We start from the raw sequence: 24,652 nt of genomic DNA, 5'->3' as shown, positions 1-24,652 counted from the left end.
TGTAACTTATGAGCTGCAAGTAACAAAAGCAGCTGTCTCTCACAAAAGCAGTAACCCACTGAGCTATCTACATAAAATACAATTCTGTGACCTACATGTTACACCTGCTTTGCAGCAGGCATATTATCCCTCTCTACTACTTTATGGTGAATCAAAAGTGCCACTAGATAAAAGTCGTCTCTCTCCAGCAGGGTCATTAATCATCAGAGTTATCTTCACATTTTTTTGTTGGCTGAAAATTGCTGGGCACACAAGGAACACTGTAGCAGGTGCTTTTAAGCCTATATTATATTTCAAAACGCCACACCCACCTCCTCTGAGCTTGGTGTCCGGTGCAGTGACACCTGTTGTACCTCTCTAGAACCAGCCCTGTCTACATTCCACGTGGAATAAAGGTTCCTCACACATAGCAGACTCGGTACTGCCCAGACTTACATGCAGTGTTTGAGATGGCCCTTCAGAGGGAATTTCCCTCAAATGTTTTGCTTTTTCCTCCCGGTCTTTTGCTGACTCTCTTTGCATGGCCTTGGGTCTCTAGGCACTTTCCCACTGTACTGCTGTGGGAAAGTGTGCGTGCCCTGCTGACACATACTAGGAGGGGGCGCTTATGTGATTGGTTCAGTTGCTGTACCCTGGAGTTCCCTGTAAAAAGGTACACCACATACCCAGGGCGGGTACAGCCCTGGCTACTAGTGGGACTTTGCACTGAGTGTGCCACCAACTAGAATAGCTTGTGAAGCATGTAGTGGCCTCCCAATGCAGGCCTGTGGAGGCGCAGTTGCGCTTGGGCTTAGGTTGGCACTACTAATGTAATCAATCCTGAGGGGACCCTCAGCTACCCCTAGAGCACCCCCAGGAGGGCGGGGCTGGTGGTAGACAGAAGGTTGGGCAGTTACACATGGGTGTCCCATGCTGGAAGGGAAGAACCCCCATGTGGGGGGGGTTCTCCCTACCTGGGGGGGGATCAATTCTTCCCATAGGTTTTTGCTGATTCCCTACCTGGTGGCCTGAGGGCCCTGGGTCCTTTCTCCCTATCAATACAGTGGGGAAGTGGGCACACCTTCCTACATATACTAGGAAATGGCACTGGCTAGTGAATGCGCACATGCCGACTGGTGCGGCAAACGTGCTGGCTCTGTCATGGCAAACCTGGGTGCACACTTGCCGTAATGTTGTGTTTGAATATGTATCCACCCTGTCATAACAGGCTTGGGTGTGCGCACTAGCACCTATGGTGTTTTAAACCGGTATCCAGCCTGTTGTACCAGGCCTATGCGTGCACACTAGCACCTAGGGGGCCTTAAATATGTAGCTACCCTGTCATAGCTGGCCTAGGTGTGCGCACTAGCACCTACTGTGCTTTAATCCTATAACTTGCCTGACTTAGCAGACCGGTGTGCACCCTTGCACCTTTGGTGCTTTTAAACATGTGTCTACCCTGCCAATGAAGGCTTGTATGTGCGCAAGGGCACATAAGCCCAGAGAGGGAGGAATACCCATGTGTATTTTCGCTGTACAGGACAGCTGATCTGCTCATAGGTTAACATGGGAGAAGTGTTATAATTACACGCAGCTGAAGCAATGGATTTCAGCAGAGCAGCCTCATGTTGTTTACTATCATTGGGTTCATCCTGACATACTCCTTTCTATGGTAAAGGTGGTTTTCTCAATAATCATGTAGAATGGCCACTTGTAGAAAGTAGACATTTCTCTGCCCTAAAATGCTTTGTGTGCCTTTTAATTCAACTCGAGTCCACGCTGGGGGATGGAGGGGCACACAACTGGAACGAAGATCGCTGCCATTCATGGACCTGACTGGATAGATTGTAGGGAGAGTTTTCTGACACTTGGCCTCTCTGAAACAGATCATGGTCCCACTACAGATTAAGATCTGTATTCCACAATCCCATTACAGACCAGACTGAAATTTAGGGGAGACATCTGTGGTTCAAAGGCGAACCCGCTGAACCTCCCCCAACTTCAAAGGCACACTTCTTTATAACAACTAGTGCCTCACTGCCTGCAAAGTTGAGATACACTTGCAACAACGTGGTGCACCCTTCCTGCATCATGGCCGGCCTGGGCAAACAGGTTGCTGCTGTGTGGCACTCTAAGGTGTGCTCTCCAAGGGCTTGTTGGCTTGTCCCCTGTTCTTTTGTGGAGGTCTCAGGGACATCAAAGACCTCCTGCGAGGGATCTACACCTTCTACCTGTATCAACTGGAGAGCGGTGTCCTCTTAAGTGCCTACATCATCTGCTGGACGTCACCTGGTAGCAAGCGGTGCGGACATGGAACTAAGTATTGCACCTGGAGATCGGATTTGCCTGGTGCAGAGCCTTCAAAGTACTGCCCTTATTCAAGGTGTGTGGACTGTCATTGTGGGGCCATGACACATAAGCGTCTGGTTGTTAGTGAGCAGGTTTACCGGTTGCAGGACCCCGCTTGGCCTGCATTTGTCGAGCATGCCGCATTTCTCTTGTGCAACATCTGACTGCATGCTCGTGTGCGGTGACCGATTCACTGGGTGAGACCCTTGGAGGTGAGGGCATACCCGGAGCAGTGTTGCATTCTACCTCGTGTGGCAATGCTGAACTTGTGTCTGTGTGTGTGTGTGACCTGATTTACCTGGTGTGACTCAAGTCATCCCGCACCAGACATTGTGCCTCATTCCAGGGAGGTGTGGCACTGGTAACTTTTTGTGCATGTCTGGAATAATCTGGTGTGCTTCATGTCATTGCGCACCAGACTTGTGCCTCTTTCCAGGGATGTACGGCATAGGTAACTTTTCCTGTGTGTCTGAAATTGTCTGGTCCGACTCAAGTCGTCGTGCACCACATGTTGTGCCTCATTCCAGGAAGATGTGGACTTGGTAACTCTTCGCGTGCAACTGAGACTGTCTGGCGAGACTCAAGTCATCTCGCCCCAGATATTGTGCCTCCTACCAGGGAGGTGTGCAGATTTGGTAATCTCTATATTGGAGTGTCTGACTGGGCTGGGTGCTGCTGCGAGCAGCGTGTGTCCCAGAGTGACCCTCCCCCCATACTTGGCAGACCGGGACCCATACCGCAAGGCACGGTAAGGAGACCCCTGAGTGAATTCCCTGAGTGATGGCCAGATCTCCATTTGTCGACTATTGCCTGATCAGCCGTTATTTCTATGCTTCCCCCACCTTTGCCCCAGAATCTTGAATAAGTATAATTTTGGCTGCAAATGGCCTAGTATCTGGGGAAAGGGTACTACCATCTCCAGCTTGTGAGGGGGCGGGTAGTAGGAATTGGTTGGAGGGGGGGTCTGCGAGTGCAGTGACCTCTAGCCTGCTGGATATCAGTGCACTACATTAGGGCGCTTGGAGCAAGTGTGAGTGAACGTGTGTTATACAAGCCTGCCTGATATCTGTGGCACTGAGTAGCAGTGCGGAGCAAGTAAGAGTGACCACCTTTGATTGACTACACAGCATGGTGGTATGGCGTATGTGTTGTTTCTTGGTCTGAGGACTATTACGGTTGACGTTGGGTTTTACTTATGCGGCCTAGGCCGCGGAACATCTAAAAGTGCTGCTGTTCTCTGTATGTACACATTACTGATATAATTGTGAACCAGGGTGCATCTTAGAATCATGTGACATTAAACTAGGGAAATCGCTCGGGTGGGTCTCGTCCTGACAGTGTGTTGGCAACGCATGACAGTGCTGGGAGGGAATGTTTTATTTTTCTTATGTGTACATACTTGTAATGTCGTTTTAACACAGTTGGGCCTAGTATTGCTGCTGATATTTCTAAATGTGATTTGTGCCCAGATTTACATGATGTTCAGGTTGTGTTAATTAATGTGTGTGTTAAAAACAAACTTTATTTACATACACCTCATGTGAAGTCTCTTGTGTGACGATCAGTGTATTTGTTGTGTGGTAGTGGTGTGCCAATGCTTTACACATTGCCCCTGTGACAAGCCAGACTGCTCTGTGTCAAGCTACCCAAGGGTGAGCGCAGGTTATATAGTGAGTGTAACATCCCTGACTGTAGTGGTATGTTCTTCCTGGTTAGGGCCTTGCCTCTGCCAACCAGAACATGGCGCCTCCAACATGCAGTTTATCAGTCTGAACTCAATCCCTGCATCAGCGTGCATCTTGCGGTGCCCATACTGGTAAGGTCTGTAAGGCTCAGAGACCCCCATGTTGAGCAACTGCCTGGTGAAAGGGCGTGTAGATCCCTCAAAGATGCTTGCAGTATTGGACACAGGACTTCTTTGAACTGTGGGCTGAAACATTGTGTACGGCACCTCCAACCATGGTCCATTGTAAGACTGCTGGACTTGGATCTTGAAGCATGCTCCAGTCTGAGAATACTCGCCCCTATGAGCACCCTCCAGTGTAATTCTGAGTACACGGTGGTACCTTGCGATGTCACTGCAAGAAACCCTAGTAGAGGACCAAGGTCCTGGAACCAGTACAACCCTCACTTGTGGACTTCATCAAAATGGAGTTCCATTGCATTTTCTTGCATGTAAATGTCTAGATGGAAAAAAGGAAAAAATCTTTGTGGAGCACAGGTGTTGATAAAACTTCATGGTCTCTGCTCGCCAAGTAGGTGGCTCCGAGGAATACCCTATTGCAACTCGGCTTCCTTTTCTATAAAGAAACATCCTTATGCTGTGGAAAAGTGCTTGGGTCCTAGCCTGGCAACCAAATCTCGTGAGTATGGAGGAAAACTGCAAGTACCCGCAGCCACTGCTGTCCAAAATGTACACTCAAACCATACATTCCATCCGGATCCCCCTTCTCTCTTTGGCATTTTATTTGAGACCCCCCGCACCCATCCTATTTAACACCACCATTCCACGATAGAAACTCCCATCACTTCTCCATGGATGTGCTAAAACAGGCTCTAATTATAATTGAGTCATAGTGATCGGTTGTTCTAACATATGGCTCCTGCAAGTGGATACCCTCAGTGGTCTGCAAGACACCCTTACTTTCCAAGGTGTGGACAAACGCTTACTCAGGGGAGTAGATTCAGCAAGGGTGTGGAGGTGTTATACCCCCCTAATGAATGTATTTTCTGGTAAATAGTTGAGTACAAGTGCTTTCAGTGAGCTATGGTGAGATGTCTGTCGGAGTTTACCAGGAATTTTTACGTACACACTGACAAAAATGTACATACACTCTCTCTCTGTTTTGAATGTTCTCGAAAATGTTGGTTATTTTACAAAAATATTATTGTTTTTCTCGCTTAGTCTCCTACCAGTCTCTATTCATCTCTCTTTCAACTACCCCTTGGGCCCCTCTCATGTACCCTGCGTGTTCTACAAAGTATTCTATCATTATAGGCCAGCATGATTGTTGGGAAAATCTGAACCTCACACCCCCTAATCGTACTGCACAAGCTACGCCCCTGCGTTTACAAGTTCAGCCCCTTGATGCAGCTCGAGGACCAGCGCTTTTTGATACAGTGTTGCCAACTCTGGGCCCACTGCTCTTCATCCCTGCCTTCCAGGCCCCCATCGCTTGAGAGTACTTCCACACCTGCACACATGAAATGAAAATTAATTAGTCTCATAAAATAAATCTAGTGGTGAACGATGGGAATTTGAATTTAGACTGTCTAGCTGGCGCACGTAGGAACCAACAATAAATATTGCATGGCCTGGTCGACTGGATCCTTTATATTTGTTTCTTACTTTAGCTTCCTTCTTATTGACACATTGATTGTTATAGATCGCACAGGTGTTTCGACTCTGTTTAACACTGTACATTATTTTTGTTTTCAATGACTTGGTGTATAACTTTCTGTGTTGAAGGAATTGAAATGTATACGTGTGTACATAAAGCCGGTGCAGAATCTGCCCTCTGCCCGTGCACTTCCTTCCCACGAGCGCTCAACGAGCTGTGCTCTGCTCTCCCTAGATGGGGATGACATCCAGCCGTGGGAGCCATTAGCGGAGTCCTCGCTGTCTGTCGCCATGACGACCAGCCGCTGCAGCCACCTCCCGGAGGTCCCGCCCGACTGCCCGGCCGCCGCGGGGAAGAGCCTGGAGGACTGCGGCGGCCTGGCCCCCGGGCAGCCGCAGTATGTCATGCAAGTGTCGGCCAAGGACGGCCAGCTGCTCTCCTCGGTCGTGCGGACTCTCGCCAACCAGAGGTATGTGCGCCCGCCTGGGTGGGGCAGCGGGGGGTGAGTGCCCAGCCTGGAGGGCGTCTCCGCAACTTCCTGTGTGAGAAAATGTTATCTGCCGGCGCGAGGTGCTGGGCTGGGTTGCGGTACGGTGCCGCAGACAGGACTCCAAGGGCCCCATTCCATGCAAGAAAATTAGCCCCCCGTGCCTTGAAACCGCCGCAGACTGGGGTGAGTGGGGCCCTTACAGCCCTGTCGCCGCGGTAGTGTTGATAGCTACGCCCTTGCTACTGTGGTCATTACTATTGCTAAATAAATTGGGGTAAGGTCGGGTTTGTACGTTCCCGGTGGCTGCCGAGCCCCGCAGACGGGGGGAGGAGGAATGGGTGGTAAGCCCTTCCGGTGGAGGCTTCAGATAAATGCACATAGAAGTCAGAGGGGCGCAAGACGGACGCCTCGTTGATATTGAGGAGTGCTGTGAATGTGTAAGCGGTGCGTGTTCTTCCTGCTAGAGTGAAGCTGGACCGCAGACACCAGCGGCGGTGGATGCAGTCACTTACCTGTCGCACGCAGCAAGCGCTGCTTGGGCAGGGATCCCTTTCAGGCGCTCTTGGGCTAAGCTCTGAGCTGGGTTCTTGTACAGGCGCTGTCTGAGCAGAGTTCTGAGTGACGTTCTTGTACAGGCGCTGTCTGACCAGGGCTCTGGTGAGGCGCTCTCCACGCAGGGTTCCTTTACAGCTCACCTCTGAGCAGGGCCCTAAGGAGTCCCTTTATAGGCGATTTCTGAGCAAGGTTCCCTAACTGGCGCCCTCTGAGCAGAGTTCTGAATAAGATTAATTTCTAGACACACTCTAAGCAGGGTTCCTTTACAGGGGCTCTCGGAGAGGGTTTCTAAATAAGGTTCTCTTATAGGAAGGGCCGCTGGAATTAGGCGCTTGGGTGGTCGCAGCGATTTTCACATAATTATAGATTTTCAGCATTTGCAAAACAATCCATCATCTGCCAAATAACCCACCACCTGCCCCACAATCTGCAGATTTGAACCAAAACACATTTTGTAGCTCAAACGGGTTCAAAAGTTACTAGAAATTCGCTAATACGTGTTGCCGTAGAGTGGAAGGCCCTTTACAAAGCTGGACTGGTCGCTTTTCCTTTGCCTATTGCTATATTTCAGTGTTAAATTAGTACTAATGAGGTGCAGCCAATGCCCATAGAGTGTTACCAAGTTTTAAAAAAGAGGAAATAATGCAGTAATACTATTACAAAATGTGCTGTATAAAGTCGCATAATTTGCTTTTTCTTGAGACATAATTTACTCAACCTTGCCGCATAACTTGGCCCTCTTGTGCCGCATAATTCCAGTAGCCCTGCTTGTCGGCACTTTCTAGCAGGCACCATTTCAGCAGAATTCTTTTATAGTCTATTTTTGTGCACGGTTCTCCAACAGATGCTCTCTGAGCAAGCTTCCATTACAAGCGCTGCAGCATCTGAATTTCACTTCCCAGCGCCCATGTTCCCACCAGGTCTTTGATTTTAGGTGCGTTAACGTGCTGCTGCTGTAGGCTGGCTTTGCAGGAACAAGAATTCATCTGTGGGGGAGTGAGATTTAACAGCGAAGACAAAATTGGACGATCTTTTGCACAGCACTGAACAAGAGCAGTTCCTGCTAACCGAGAACAGACAAAAACTGTTGATGTCGCTGCCAAAAACAGAAAGTTAATTATATATTTTTTTGGAATCCTACGTTTTTTTTGCCATTTTGAGACACGGATTGAAGGCTTAGAAAGCGGTTTAATCTATTGGTAAACTGGCATTCCAAAAATCTGTTGTATTTTTTTCCTGCAAGTTTGTTGCACGTTCCTGACCCGTAGCACGCTCAAAGAAAAGCTGAAATAAAGTAAAACAATATAGACATATCAAACATAACCGAAGAGTTATGTTATTGCGTGCAGTGTGAAATAATAAAACATGATTTCTTTGAGAGAGAGAGATTGAATATTAATAAAACAGAGTACCACATGAAGACCTATAAAACTGAAAAAGAAAAAAAAAACACCAATTCAAAGAAGGGAATGCAATTGGGGGTTTGGGGGTGTTAAAAATACAATGACAGTCACGCTGCCTCCAGCCAGTGTGTATCAAAGGAAAACAGCACAACCCTCGTTCTTCCCGAAAGTGCTACCTTGACTCTATAAGCAGTCTTCGCAGATCAGATGTTATTAAATCTTACAGCCGAAGGCCAGATCTGTCCTGCTACAATATTTTTCCTTGGCGCAGCGACCTTAGGTTTTGGCGCCTCCTGGCGATGGTTAGGTGTTTGGATCCTCGTTGCTGGGTTGGCACATCTGGAGGATGTTGAAGTGGAGGAGCGGGCCTTGCAACCCCCAGTCTTGACCCGTACTGTTTGTTCAGACCCTATTTATTTACTCACATATTTTTTAATTAGATGGTGATTAACCATCAAATCCAAATTTGGTCACCGAAGTGGCTAGACCACTGCACCCATTTGAAAGAGCCTGTGCCTCTTTCACCAAGGCTGGGTCTGAGAGGCAGGCAAAGCATCTCAATGGGGCCCACCAAGTACCAGGCCTGTGAAGCAAGCAGATGCGTGAAATACATCGGGATTGTTCTAAAGACGCCCCAGGTCCTTCGTTTAAATGAGAAGGGCGCAAAAGTTTCACAAAAAGGCAAGCAGATTCTATCCAATGGAGGTTTTTTCACGTCACCAGTGGAAACGTTTTGAAATGTTTTAGTGTGTTTCAGAACTGGCTCTCGGAAGACCCTCAATTTTAACTTTTTCTCCTAAACCCTGGTTCAACGAAGGGTTGGGATTACCAGTCCAGACTGAGAAGACTACTGGCATGCTGTAGACTTCATAGGCGGATTCTTAGTATTGTGGAGAAGGAGGATCCCGAGGCCTTTCATTTTTCGGACAGGAGTAGTTGAAACTTGTCACGAGAGAGCTGCATTCTGATCGACCTCTTAGGTAATTCGTGTCAGAGAACAGTGTTAGGTTTTTGGACATTCGACAGAGGAATCTGGCTTCTGTTGGCTCTGATTTGTTTCATGACTGAATTGTCTAAGCAGCCCCACAGATGCTTATGCAGTGTCCTGACCAGGTAATGTAGCCATTTCTAAATGCACCCAGTCCACAAATATACGAGGAAGCTTTCTTTGCATTACCACAAAAGTATATCCTGCTGCTCGAACATTCTGGTGCATGCATGCCAGTGCCTGGCATAAAACGTTATGCAATGTGCCCAATTCCCTTTCCCTTGTTAGCCCTCATGTTGGATGTGATCTCTCAAGGCATCAGCATGGCCAGTCTCTAAAAAGGGTTTTCTCAATTGATGTACAAGTAACTACCATGTAGTGCTTCTGGGCCTTCACCTGTCACTAGGAACAAAGCAATCCTTTCAGTCCTCGAAGATTGGTCACATCCACACATCTAGTCTTTCATATCCAAACATTTGTGGTTCAAGCATTGGGGTATAAGGATAATCTTCACAGTATCCCCGACATCCTCTCATGATGAACATCTATAAAGAGAATCCGGAGATAACTGCCCTCCATTTCCAACCATCCCTTTGTACATAAGGGGAAGCTTGTTTCTGTTCAGAGGGACTGTTCCAAACTGGTTCCTACACCATCGGTCGTAGAAGTATCACTGGCTGAGGTCCAGTTTGACCAGCAGTGTTACAACCCTGGTGTGGCCAGTGCCATGTTGCCTGAGAGCCGCCACAATGGTCACCTTTCCAATCCGATGCTTGTAGTTTGGATTCATATAGGAAGACAGTAGTTCACTTGTTTAGTGCTAATTGTGTCAATTCGCTCTTCTCTCTGCACATTTGCATTTTATGTTTGCTATCCTTTGTGGGCAAGTTCAGAATGTGAGGAGTGGCCTATGACTGTTTTGTTATGCCCAATCAGGTGCTGTGTAAGACGACCACTTCTACCATGCGCCTTTTTTCCTAGAAGGGTTCTTGTGTCCTCCCACTGAGAGCAGCTACTCATGTGGTATACATTCCCAGAGTGGAAATTCTCGGAGAGAGCAAGCTTTGATTAGGATGTGCATAGGTATTAATATGTGGGAGTTGTAGGTTAATGCTTTCTTGGGATTTTCTCATTTGCACAGCAAATATTACGCTGTAGGCACCTGCTGAAGAACTGCTTAAAATGTGCCTGACTTACAGCTTTAAGTACTTTTCCATCTCACAACGCTTGTTGAGTGATAACTTCAATTTTTGCACTGTTTTCGGTATACAGTCGTGCGGAATGCTTTCATTTGTTGCACAGAAGATATGCCACTTAATGCATGCACAATGGCTTTAAACAAAAGCATGATTACTTTGAACTCTCTGAGGTATACTGACACCAGATAATTGACAGTCAGACACCCACAGCCGGCACAGGGTTCACACTTCATGATGCTTTTCGTTTAGGGAGCGGGAGGGCTCATTAAATTATTGTTTTTATTTACTTCGCCCTTTGCCTTGCAGTCCCTTCAATGACAGACCAATATGCAGGATCTGTCATGAGAGCAGCACGCAGGAAGACCTGCTCTCGCCCTGCGAATGCACCGGGACCCTGGGGGCGATCCACCGCAGCTGCCTGGAGCACTGGCTTTCTTCCTCAAACACCAGCTACTGCGAGCTCTGCCACTTCCGGTTTGCAGTGGAGCGCAAGCCCCGGCCGTTGACGGAGGTGGGTGAGGCTTGGCTGCCCATAGGTGCTTATGCATTGTCTGCCAATTATTACTTTTAATTGTATAAGCTTCAAGGATGTGTAGCAAAATACAGACAGTCACACACTTGGTGGAAGTCTGACTGCTAAACTTTAACATTTTATAACTGTATGTCAGAATGGGCCCACTGCCGCCTGCTTACCTCCCTGGGCCCTAATACCGTAGGCAATACCATAAGCTTTGGATTTTTTCTGGCAGTGTGTTTTCCAATGCAAGGTTTCACTACAAGTACAGGTGGAAGCAGGCTGCTGAACCCGACTGATGGAGTTAAGTAGGCCTCCCCCCCCCCCCTTCTGGCCAGCAGGAGACCTCCCCCCACCACTTCTACAGAGGAGTTGGAGGTACTCAAAAGGAGTGACCACACTAGATCCCTGATCCCACACAGGAGATTGGGAACATAGTTAGCCAGCATGTACGGACAGAATCGTGCTACACAGTAAGGTCTCTCAAGTAAGACTTCTGCCTCGCTACCATGTGTGCAGGCTAGGCTGTGCTTGAGGCATGGAGTCAAGATGGTGACGAGTACCACAAAGGAGAAAATCATGCCTGGGCTTATAACACCCAATTGCTTCGGAATGGTAAAACGGTCTGAACAAATAGTGATAAAACCAAGTTGTTGCAATCCTATACAGCACAAGGCAAGGTGGTAACTGTAGGGAAAGGGAAGGTGTGGCTGCATCCGCAGCACAATTCTCAATTCTGAAGGCCTAATCTTTGGAAGTCCCAGAGGAAATTCAGAACAGAAACTCCAGAAACAGAATAGAGCCTTCTAGAGGATAAATAAGACTGATAAAGTACCTAACAACTGTAGCTAATTTACAAGGATCAAGTATTTTTCTGCAAATAACGGCTTCTTATCTCCAGGGTGTTATGATATGGACGTCAGGTTTTGGGAAGTATATTAAGAAAACTTCCAATTGCCTATGCTTGAAAGAGACATGAAGTGTCTTGTATGGGTTGCCACATCAAGTATGGTTTATTCCTTCAGTTGAAGAATGCAACAGAGTGCCTTGGTGGATGAGTTGGTAAGGCTCATATCTACAATGGCACGACATTTGTCTATATATAGAGAAAAGATTAGTGCTAGAGTAGTGATGGGGAAAGTAGATACCAATGGCCGACCTGCGTAACTGCACTGGCTGTGGGAACGGGGCATCTGAATTGTATTGGAAGTGTCCTTAATTTTCACTTGCTCAGTACTAGCTGCTTTCTTTCGAAAATAGGAAGAGGACACATGTTTGAAGTGAGGCACTGATCTCCCCTAATTACAAAAATTTAATTTGATCACATTGCAAGGACTTGATGAACTCCCCACAGGTGGGCCAGATAGAATGATAGTACATTCTCACCTGCCTGTAAAGAACAGTACAACTTCTATGAAAAAGTCAGCTACAACTACTGCCATAATTATGCCTTAGCTATTGTGTGCAACCATAGTTTTTCCCTGTTAAGGTTGCATTTAGTTCTTTGTTCTCTCTGCAGTGTTCTTGCTCTGTGCACTTGCCGGAGAGTGATCTTCCTGCTTGGCTTTTACTTATGATTGGGCTTCTTAAGTTAGGGGCCATTATAGACTTACGGTCAGTGTCACAATGAGACATGCTGACTGATTAGGTTGATGTCTAACAGGAAATAATTCTGTCAATAAACACTTCTGGAGCCATCTGCTTGACGTTGGAATAATGCACAATGTATACATCTAGAAGTGCTTCAAGTTGCAAATCCACTCTTATTAATTACCTCTCTAGATTTCTGTGCTTTGTATTCCCCCACCTACAAACCATAATTGAGTTGAGATATTTTGTTTCGCCTTCACCACAAAAATCGACTTTCAAATGTGCAAATTATTTTGAGTTTTAAGCACTTTGTTCATGGATTTACTAACCTGGATCATCTGTTTGGTGTCATAATCTTTATTAATGTTTATGTAGATGATAGCTGATTCAGAAAGAGGACAATTGTTGATATTGTGTTTACACTCACTCTACTTGCCTGAGTGTTTTTAGTTCTTGTTAAATTTCCATGGGATCACCAGCAAAATGTTGTAATGTGTTGGTTGTGTACGCTGTTGCAACATGCAATTAGTAATGCCTTGATGCTATACATTTAAGTGGTGGCTCTTATGGCATGTCGTGAGATTATATTAGTTTCATTATTATGTTTCATACTTTTTATTAATCTGTCCCCAATTTAAGTGAGAGCACTAATGCTTTTTACATTTCTTCCCTTGCGTTTTGGGAGGGAGTGTGGTTTTGTACTAAAATTTGTATGGACATGTTTTAAAATGTGGATATTTGTTACAGAAAAAGTCTGCAGGCAAATAACGGAAATCTGCAGTGGCGACCATTGAAAATATATTAGTATTTCCAAATTATGTGTAAATGACTCCATGACAATGGATTTACAGTCTTTATTTGTTAACATTCACGAATGTTTCTAAAGAAAGGTACATGGCATGTTTCACATCTTTGAGCTCCCACAAATATTTCATGTCAGCTGCTGTGGTATGCATTTGACTCCTGGTGCACAAACCGGTCTGTCACGTTCAGGATACGGACTAGAGAGCACCACGCTGCATCCTTCCAATTTAGACCATAGGAGAAAGCTCTGCTGCGTGTCTTAGGGCAAGTGGTTTGGCAATTTTGATAGGCCATGTTAACTGCTACTGCCTGACTTTTCGTGTACCAGTCAGTCCTTCTTCCTTTCTGGTACTTCTGGTCACTTCACAGCATTATTTTCTCTCGTCTGATCTACAGACTTAGAGAAGCATTCTGTATATACAGAAAATAATATGTCAATAATTTGCACTGATCTATTAATAGTTCCCCAAATTTGTAGAAAATATGTACTTCTTAAAAGCAATTGTTCACAGAAAAATATGTGACACATATACATTCCTACCAAAAAGTCTTACTAACACAGAAGACATCGCCGGCTCACAACCGTCATTGTACTATATTTTGGATGGCTGATTATTCTCTTCAGTTGCACATCGGTTCCCTAGTCACAGTAGCGTCGATTACTACGTTGGTTTTAAAGATGCAGAAAAACAGTGACCTAGCAGCTTCAGTTTCATGCAGAACTTAATAGACTTTCGGACCCTTTGTGAATGAGGGTACGTTCCATGGGAATGAATCTGCCTCGCACATGTTTGTAATTATTTATTAGTGCTTGTAGAAGAAGGTGCATTGGCTATGCTGGTGATTTTAGATCTGTAGGCAACCTTTGACATGGTGGATCATGGCGTGCTCTTGGCCAGGCTAGGAGTACGTTAAGTGTACAAGAGTAGGCCACGGGACAGTTGATTGTGTTATTTTGTAAAGTGCAATAGCAAGGAAATGGCATTTGCTCACATCAGCTTTTGCATTAATGTTAGGAGCTTCTCTGGTCTCTCCCCTTCTATTTTGTTTTTACATCTTTATTGAAATTCTTCTGATCTTGCTCAGTGGTCCCAGTGGTCCTGGTCTAGCTACAGCCTATGTTCATCATGCATTCTGGAGGACTTCGGAAACTTCCAGTGATGATAGTTTGTCTGCCACTCCACCTTCATTCATCAATTATTTTGTTTTGGTCCCTTTTAAGGTCAACATGCTAAGCCTCGTCCACACTCAATACTCAATAAGGCAGTCCCAGATTACTTGCAATGCCCCTTGATCCTATGAGGCTCCCCAAAGTCATGTGTTTAGTCCCAGTGAGGAGTGGACCGCATCCATTTGGGAACTACCTCCAGTAATACTTTTCACCTTATTGATCCAAAGCAATAGTAGCATGTGATCTGGAGTAACAAAGATGGTGTTCTTGTAGAATAAAGTTAGCACCGCAGGACGCCCTTCCTCTATTGACATGAGGACATAGGAGGCTATATGATCCCTATGAAGCAAAACAGCATTGTTTAGGAGTGACCTAGCCACAGCAAGCTTTAAAATTCCTTGTATCTTGTGGTTGTTGAACATTTCATAACGGGAACAGGGCATAGGTCTATAGGGGAATCTAAAGCTTCTGATGTGACAAGAAGGCAAACTCTTGGATCTTCGAGTTTCTAGCTCAAAAAATTGCCTCCTATGCTGCGACTGGTTCTGTACCCACATTACAACTGAGAATTGATTCTCTGATGCACACAGTATTCAGCTGGGAAAACAAGGCTAGCTTCTCCGCTGTCTGGTGTAGAACCACTTCCATTCTCCTGAGAGACATATGTTGTCTAAATGTCTCAAAGTGAGGCAGAGTTGTTTTTAGCTTTCAGAATGATCTTAGTAGTATAATCCAATTTCTTTGCTAGAATTATCATTGTCTGAATCCTTCTGCACACAATACTACAAGCCACGTTGTTTTCCTTTATATCAGATATCCCTTGCTTCCCTTCACATCAACTATAACCTTTCTGATCAGCCCTCAATTGTTTCCTATGTCTTTGCCTTTTTTAGGAGACAAGGTATCAAAAAACATTTTTCTAAGGAGGAAAAAAACAATTCGACAGAAGTCTGCTGACCTTTCTTTTTAATTACCGTATCCCTAATTTGAAACTGTCCCCCAGAACATGTGCCACTTTCCTGCGTAGGGGGTAGGTGGTGAGGAAGAAGGGGGTCGAGGGGTGAAATCCGGAGAAAAGTTGGGCAACAATAGTAACTTGTAAAATCTAGTTAGAGGGATAACTGACTGCATTTTCTCTCTGTGTGAAGTAACAGACAATGAAACAAAACACCACTTGAGGATTTCAAAAACTGGGCTAAAATTTAAGATGTAGAAATCTTGAGAAGAATACCATCATCAATGAAAAAATATTCTGTACCTGCCTTTTAAGGCAATAATGAACACCTAGCTTTCATTCAGGTCTGCAGAAGTGTCTTAATCTAGTATTGTCACCTGCATACAATCCTCCACTTTCAGTTTGTGCCTGGCACGACCAGAAGCATCTTGGATTAAGTTAATCGTGTATACATAATGGGGTAATAATCGGCTGTATTGCCCACTACCCCGTTTGGCACTGGGAGTTGCTTTACCTGCTCAGGGGGAACGCTAATAAGCGGCCGTTTAGTCAGACTCATTATAGAGTTTGGGTTTATTCATTTGTTTTGCGCCATTCCCTTGTTTGAACTACTGTATATCCTGTGCCAACAGTGCAGTTTGTGCTGTAGCTCTGGGTGCACAGTACAGATATTGTCTACTCCCTAGTTATATCAATGCTTGCTCTGTGTTAGGAATTCTATGCAGGAAAGAGGCTACTACACAGTGAAATCTTTAGGTGTGAGTCCTTAAATTCTCTCCTGTTATTAATCTGTAGGTACCGCACCACCTAGTGACAAATAGAAACTGCTTGCCCAACTAATTAGCAGGTCTTGTATTATTCATTTAATTATGTATATTTATATTTTTACAGGAGAAATATTTTGTTCCATGGTAGTTACAGATGGTTTAAGAAAGACAATATAGCTATAAGTAATTACGAAGCCAGAAAGTACAAGGTAGATCATTATATGAAACAGAACGTACAAAAACGGTACGAACTTTAAGACAGTATACAGAATTTACAAAAAGCTGTATATGTCCATAAAATGGTTGAGGTAGTGTGTGAGCTAAAATACAATTGGAAGAGGAGGGCTTTCAGGTATGTTTTGAAACTCGTCAGCAAGGTAGTTGTGTCCTGATTTGGAGGTAGTGATTTCCAGATTCTGGTTGCACTTCCTGAGAAGGATTGTGCCATCAGTCTTTCCCTTTTAAAGGACAAGGGTTCAAGGGACATTGCTTTGGCCTTTAGTGATGGTCTTGGTTTTGTCCACCAGGTAACGTGGAGTGAATGTGCGCAGGGCTTTGTGGGTGATGCAGGCACTCTTGTAAATATCCCTGCTTCACTTGGAAATCATTGGAGAGCCATCAGCGTGGGGGTAATGTGGTCATGGGGGTAATTTGGCCCTGAAGATGAACTGTGCTGACTAGTGTAGAATAGTTTTCAGGGAGGGTGAGATGAGGTTTGGGTATACCAGTCAGGAGAGAGTTACAATAGTCTATTCTGGAGCGCACCAGTGTATGAGCAAGAGATTTTAGATCTTGTTCTGGGCTAGAACGGTGGATTACCCACAGAAGACATAGTTGATAGTAAGTGTTTTTGGCCAGCATGCTGATTTAAGAATGTAGGTTGAGTCTTTTGTCTATAATGAGTCCCAGATACTTGGCACTGTCAACAATGGTGGGCTTACTGTTGAGGATGTTGTGTGTGTCCATCCAGGATTGTAGCTGAGGTGTTGACTTGAAGGGACGATGCTGTAGGTTATGAGAGGTCATCTAATCGTGAACAGAATTTAGAGTGGTGACGAGCAGTGAGATATAATTTTGTGACAAGACTTTTACATACAACTATTTGCTGTCTGCTTATTGGAGATACAAGATACCTCACGAGCAGTGAGATATAATTTTGTGACAAGACTTTTACATACAACTATTTGCTGCCTGCTTATTGGTGATACAAGATACCTCACTTCCTAAGAAGGGAGTCCACCTGGCTCAATGTGTAGGTTGAATAGGTTTAGGGCACGGACGGGCCCCTGGGGGATCTCTTGGCCCAATGCAATTGATGAGGAGAAATGATCATCAGTTTTTACTTACTGTGACCTGCCCATGAGGAATGAAGTGAACCATTTCAGGGCCTTGCCATAAATGCCCATTCAGTTTTTTGAGTGTGTCTGGGACCTTGTGGTAGTTGACCGTGGTGAGGGCTGATGATAGGTCAATAAGAATCAGAAGGCAAGGGTTGTCTGTGTCTAGAATTTGAAGAACATTGTCAACCACCTGTAGTAGAGCGGTTTCTGTGCTGAAGCCTTGATTGAAACCAGATTGGAAATCGTCCAGGAGTTCATAGATTTTGATGTTTGGTGAGTTGCTCTGTTACACGTCTTTCAATGATTTGTGAGAGGAAAAGCATGTTAGAGATCAAGCAATAGTTTTTGAGGTCACTGATGTCTGCAGAGGGGTGATTTGTTCAGTTTTGAGTCAGTCAAGAAATGTTCCTTGGCTGAGAAAAATTCACCAATTTTGTCCAGTTGGGAAGCATGTGAGGAAAATGTGTTTTACAGTGTTACCAGGGACTAGGCCTCAAATTGTTTTGAGGGGTTTGTTTTTATGATAATCTGTTGTAAGCCTTCCTCTGTAATGGAATTAAATAGTTGTCAAGTCTCCTTGTATTTGCACGCTTCCAAGGAGGTAGGGAGGTCATCATGATGTAGTAGCTGTTGAATTTGGAGTTGAAGAACTGTACAAACTCCTGTAGGACATCCCTTTCCTCATTGGCATATACGCAAAACCTATTGCCTTAATTTTAATACAAATGAACCCATTGAGGTATGATCTTGCAGGAATCTGATCACAATGGGGTAGGGCCTAGGGATTAATAGTCACCGTATCACCTCAAAGGTAGAATATTATCCTATTCTTATATTTTGTCTCTCACCTGTGCTCAGTCTGTAACAGAGTTCACAGCTTGGAGAACTAGGGTAAACAAGTGGAAAGCAAAATTGTGAAGTGTTGGTTATTAAATGTAAAAAGCAATATTGTTTAAATTGCTTATGAGTACCGCAGGTGAGTACAACAGCAGTACAGTTTAAGGACATTGTAGAACATAAACATTTTAGTGTAGCTTGAATAGGAAGGCTTTTTAATTTTTTCCCCCTACAGACAGCGGAGGGAAGACTGATCTGCACCTGTTGTGCTGCTGGCTATGCCAGTATGCTGATGGTCTGGTGGGTGGAACAGGTGGTACGGGGTAGTAACCTCATTGATTGTTTTGATAGTGGGTGATTTAGTTGTGCTACGTTGATAGATGTATTTTTCATTTCTAAAGTCGACAAATGGAATACACTATCCTTCAGCTAATTTTTTAACCATAATAACTTAAGTCTGTCTTTTACACATGAAGCCGCCACTAGCAATAAAATTGAGTGTTGGAACTTGAAAATAATAGTATATGATATTGAGTTACAGTCGACAATCTAGAGTAAGCCAAGTGCAGGATTTAGCTTGTTACATGCAACAAACTTCCATCTTGTTGCTTTGTAATGGAGTGCCATGTATGGGGAACTCCTCTGGGCAAGAAAGAACAGTAGCCCCAGAGAGTCTTTGTGAATGAAAAAAGAGAAGGTGTTAAGAAACTAGACAACAAAGATATCCTTGGAAAAGCTGCAGTGGAGAAGGTTCATTGTGAGAATAGAGCGGAATTGATATCTGATTATACAAAAAAGACACAAACACAGGATTAGGCATAAACTGTTGGATTTATCATAAACATTTATACATTTTGAAATTGATACAGTAGTGGAGATTGTTGTTCTGATAGAGATCTAACAACTTTTAGGAATGCTAGATCACTGAGAAACTCTCTAGTAAAGTGTCACTTATCTAACATAATACAGGGAAAATGGCTGAGTTGTAAACCGAATTTCTACACGTACAATTCTTCCAAGGTTTTAAAATGTGGTATAAGCTGTAATTCTTAGTGTCAACCTCACAATCTAGGTAGCCACACAACAAACAATGTCTTGACTTGTAAATCTGATTCTGCAGTGTATGTTTTGATGTGCCCTTGTGCAAAGAAGCGGAGAGTACTGTATTTAAAAAAAATACAAGACTGCCAGAACATCTGAGGGCAATTGGCAGTGTTGGCAGGAACTACCCAATGGCAAGACGTGGGGATTTATATAAATCAGATGAGAATACGATGACCTTAGCTAGGGTTTCCACACATGAGCTGAGAGGAGCTGCATTTTAACAATGTGTATACTTTTATTTAGGTACACAATTGATATTAAGACTCCTGAGCCATTACCTTTGAACATGAACGAAAAGATAGACATGAATATATTACATTTTCCTCTTCTCTTAATGAAATGAAACAGATACTGATCTATTGTTTGTATTATTGTGATTCTCTTTTAACTCTGCTGGTAATTGATTTATTTTAAGATTGTTTTACAAAATGTTGTTGAAACTCACACTCAATACTTTGTTGCATGCCAGCAGTGCTATAAGTCAGTTTACGCTGCCAATTATTGGTCAATATTTATCACATCAGAATTCCTGCATTTAAATAAGGAAAGTCAGTCTGTCACTTTGACATAAGAATATTTTTCATATACTGTAATGTGCTTCTTGTTCCGGGAGAGTATTTTTATTTATGCTTATTGTGGGTATGAAGTCCTTCCTAAGTTTTGGTCAACTGCAAGAACATTCACTTTGTTTATGTAAGGGGTCTCCAACCTCTTTTTCTTTTTATCAAGAGCTACTTAAGTTCATTGAAAATCATCACGAGCTACTATGGTTATAAGTGTTGTAATAAGGACCGTAGGAGGCAAAATTACATTAGTGGCCACCATATGCAGCATTACCAGCAGTGATCGCCTCAGTCCATCAAGCACTGTTGCCAGCAGTAATGTAAAAAAAAGCTGTTGCCAATGTGAAATGCCTGTACTTTGGTAATACATACCAACTGTAGCTGCAGTACTCCTGACACCAAGGTAGTAATAATATTAATGTGTCCCCAAGGCTTTGTGATTTATAACTCAATGATTACCTTTATATATACTTTGGAAATTGATTTTTTTTTTCAAACATCAGCTGATTCGTTTTGAAAATACACACATTTATAATAATATGCTTTAAATTTTTGTTATACATATATTAATGCAGTCAACCAATGGCTACTAATTTAGTAGGCTGGCTGTACACAGGAGAGCTACTTGTAGAGAGCTGGGGAGCTACCAGTGGCTTGCAAGTTACTTGCTGAAAAAGCCTGGTTTATGTCATATGATCTTTTTTTGCAAGGAAGCCCAGATTGTGAACAATGTATCTTAACTAAGCAGGAATTAAAGCATATATTCACTGGTGCATTCGTTTCAATTCCTTTCTTCTGCTCACTACAGTCTGTAGCCTGGATCAGTGGGTCAGCCTGCTTAAGCCACTAGTTAACTTCACTTTGAGTGAAAGCATTTTGGTATTTTACAAGGATTACGTTTGCACGCAAGCTAGTTCCCTTCAGTGCCAGTATTTGTATTATCATTGTGTAATTACATTAGTGACACCTTTGTGTTTAGAGCCTGATATGGTAGCAGGACACTTCAGATGCAAATACATGGCACATTTCATCTTTATCAGGTCCCATCTCCTGCCAATACTTGTGTACGTTCCGTTTGCAGTGTTTTGCTTTTCTGGCTGCTGCTATTTCACAGTATACTAGCTTGTGTCCATTTGAAAAACGTTCTGCATTGCTATCCGCTTTACCTTTTTTTCCTTTCTTTCTTTGTTACAAGAGGCTTGCAGGCAATGAGTGGCTTTTGTAGGTTTGTGTTAGTCACAATCTTTTGATTTTACTATAAGTATGTGTGTACCATAGTTACTTCTAAGGGTTTCAGCCAGACTTCATCCTTTAGTCTCAGGTTGGTGTCTTTCAAATTTTTCTTCTATCTACTCCAGCATGCATTAAGGGGCACTGCATGGCCCATTTCACTACAAGTTAAACAGTCCTCCCTTTCACAAGGAACTTGTCCAAACACAAAGCAATTCCCTTCAATGCCAGGGAGTACTTTGGTAATGTGTGTTTTTTGAGGACGTGACATATTTTCAAACAATAAAGTTTTGCAAAAACCATGACAAAACAAAATAAGAATTGGCAGAAGGCTGGCAGCGAATGCCAGACCTATTGACTTTGCCTATGCTTGTTAAATTTGCAGTGGGCTTTAGTGTACCTGTATCGCTAGTGCCAGCCCCCAGGTGGCTAGGGGCGCTTGTGACACTAAACATTTGAGTTTGTCTCATATTTTCTCCAAAAGTGTTACTAATAATATTATACACAACCTCTTCTCATTATGCAGTTGCCCATTCTTGGCATTTACCAAGGCTACTTTTTCTTTTTCAGACCCTGAAGAACCGTAAGAATGATTTACTCAAAGTCAACAAATTGCAGTTTTTATTAAAAACTATAAACTGGGCAACTGTTAGAAATCCCATTTCCATTCAAATCAGCCAGATGTCCTTTTTCAAACCTTATGTGAAACCGTGCTCAGTTTCCGAGCAAGATCATCCCTTGGTGCTTGGGGGTCTGGAAATAAAAATATATATATTCGCCAACAGATAGCATCAAATTGATTTCTAAAGTAGACACACAAAATCATTGCTTCTCAAGTTTTCATAATTACAATTAACTTCATCAAGATACGCGCCAAGGAAATTTTGAAGAAGATATGCTCAACTTTCTTCAAGGAGAGTTCTCTGTTCCCCGACTGTGTGCTTTACACATCAAGGGTTCCAAGAAGGATGGTGGCCTTGTTTAACTTTACACTGTGAAGTTATAACTTCCCTTGTATACGTGACAACACTGCGCACTCTGAAAGCGTCAACTGGCCACTTGTCATCTGTTGGTTTATTTTGTCCAACGCTGGTGTGATTTTTCCCCATATAGCTTTAAAGTCCTCGATTGCTAGCTGGGTTGTAAAGGCAGCTCGAACGACCCCACCAAATGATACAGTGAAAAGTATAATTCCTTCTTTACTGTTAATTGATTTATTGCGCCTTTCATGCAATTTGTGTGCATCACAACGCCAATAAGCAGCAGTGGCTTCGGGAGGATGCTCATTGTTTTGAACAACCTCTAACGATTTGCATCTGTTTTAAGGTCTGGCGCTTAACAAAGCTGAAATGTGCAGCACTGTTCTACAGTTCTACGGCTTGTTGAAAAGAGGTGCTTCCAGAGCCTCCCATGTGGACACACAGTAAACGTAAAACGTTAATAAATGGCGTTGCTGTGATAAAATGTAAAAAAAAATCCTTCTTTATAAGTGACATTTTGTGAAGTGTTTGATCAAGGCGTAGTTTTCTTTCATAAGAAACTTATTTTCTGTGGTTTTCTAATCCTTTTTTCTGTCGATATGTGTTAAATTATCAAAATAGCTACCTAATGATGCAACAGACCACGTTACATAACTTACCTGTTTTAACATAATGTGCGGCTTAATTTGCCTCCCTTGCTGCAGAATTTCCCTTTCCTTGCCATATCATTTAGTCAGTCCCGCTGCAATGCCGATTGCCACATAATTCCAATATTCAGGTGAAATGCAGCCCTACTTAAACTCTGTTTTGTACTGTCAACTCTTTCTGCCAGATGTTTTCCTATTTAGTATCCTGAAAAGGTTTTTCTGTTTTGACCCCTGCTATTAAAAGCCCGGATTTGAAAGTCTTCCCATCCAGTTTGTTTGTCTTCAGCTGTGACCTCCAGCCACAGTATAACTGCAGCAGAAAGTTCCCAGACTATGGAGTGTGCTGTTGCGTGTCCTTTCCCAGACTTAACTTCTCTGCTTTCTTTTGAAGCGTGAGACGCAGCCAGTTTTTGGACATGGGTGGTTAGAGGTGGTGTGTTGCAGCTGCTCATCCTGGCAGATTGTAGACAAATCCTCCCATAATGCACCAGCGAGCTCATGGGAGTGTTTTTCAATGATGTGCATTTAGTGGGGCATTCCATAATTAAAAACAACATAATGCACACAATCCTAAGGGCTAGACAAATAGAGTCATATTTTATTCATTCATCTCTTCTTGGAGTCCGTGAAATATCGAGTTAAAGAAGCGCAGTAAAAATGCACAGAACTGAGTCCTGCACTGTCCTGTGCCGTTAATTAGTAAGCCTCGCATAGCAGACAGCGCACGCTGTCTGTTGGGACAAAAAGACCTATTGTCAGCTTATGGTAGGCTTAGTGTCCGCTCATTTCTTACCATTGATTGGCTCTACTGCCACTCTCATTTGCTTGCTTTTTATGTGTCCACTTGTGTGATCTTTACTTACACTTCCTGTGTTTGTCCCTTCCCTGTAGCATAGACACATTACTTGTATCCTTACACTGCTCAGTTTGAAGCAGTACTTTTTTCTTTTTGTTTAAGCACTCATCTATAGTACATGTGTTTTCCAGCTGTCTTCCTCAGGCACCGCTCTTCCCACCTGCCTCTTGGCGCTCCCTGTTGGCCTTGCCTGTGTGCTTCTCCCCCACTCCTTCAGTTTTGTGCTTGATCTCATGTGCTTCTACCTCGTGTTGCTTTTTCACCTTTATGTGCCCCACAAAGAACTCAATGTTCCTCTTTCTAGACCTTGTGTTTCTCTCACCCACACTCGACCTTTCTTTCTCGCCTGTGTTGCTTCCCCCTACTAGACATACTTCCTCATCCATACGTGCTTTCCATGTTGCTTCTGCCCCCCTTGCGTTTCTTCTGCTCCATCTCCCCATTGCTTCGCCGTCCCATATTGCTTCCTTCCTCACCTGCATTCTCTGTGTTGCTTCCCTTATCCGAGGCTCAAAAAACAATAAAATGCTTTTACTATACTTTTTCAATTTTCTTTATTTACTGTTCAAACTCTGATGGATAAACCAAAAGAAAAATGATTCTCATGTTTTGTAGGCACAGGCATACGTGCTGCGCACACCCTACAAAATGAAGTCAGCAGACACTTCGTATTGACTTTTTTTTTTTACCCTTTAGCCATGCTGCACAGCATCAGGGATACTGTATAGTAGTGCTGAAATCAGGGCTTTAAGTGGGCTGGGTTTCTCTGGGTCTCAGGCCCGGTAGTAATTTAAAACAGACTTTCAGGCCCAGTATTCATGTCCTTAACTTTTCATGCAAAAACATTGATCGATTTCCGAACAATGAGTGTGAAAAACATTGAGGTAATCCATGTCGTTCCTGTTTATATTTCACATGCTTTGCTTAATCTGCATTCCTTATAAGTGTGTGATCTTTCGAGGTGGTTGTGTTTTTTTTTTTTTCAGGCAG

General features: G+C 43.7%; 1 protein-coding gene across 2 annotated transcripts in view; it reads left to right on the top strand.

The window, feature by feature from the left end:
• Positions 1–24,652, top strand: part of MARCHF3 (membrane associated ring-CH-type finger 3) — a 311,126-nt gene that overhangs the window by 203,342 nt on the left and 83,132 nt on the right. The window contains exons 3-5 of one of the 2 annotated variants that reach the window (XM_069227269.1): positions 5,904–6,138; positions 10,611–10,815; positions 21,750–23,107. In XM_069227269.1, coding sequence (XP_069083370.1) covers positions 5,960–6,138; positions 10,611–10,815; positions 21,750–21,968 — 603 coding nt within the window. In that variant the 5' untranslated portion in view covers positions 5,904–5,959 and the 3' untranslated portion in view covers positions 21,969–23,107. Of the gene's footprint in view, positions 1–5,903; positions 6,139–10,610; positions 10,816–21,749; positions 23,108–24,652 lie in introns of those variants that run through there. The other variant, XM_069227263.1, reaches the window with a different exon arrangement.

Source organism: Pleurodeles waltl, chromosome 1_1 (genome assembly GCF_031143425.1).
Source record: "Pleurodeles waltl isolate 20211129_DDA chromosome 1_1, aPleWal1.hap1.20221129, whole genome shotgun sequence".
In the NCBI taxonomy this organism is placed as follows: Eukaryota; Metazoa; Chordata; class Amphibia; order Caudata; family Salamandridae; genus Pleurodeles; species Pleurodeles waltl.
This window is presented reverse-complemented; position numbering and strand designations above follow the sequence as displayed.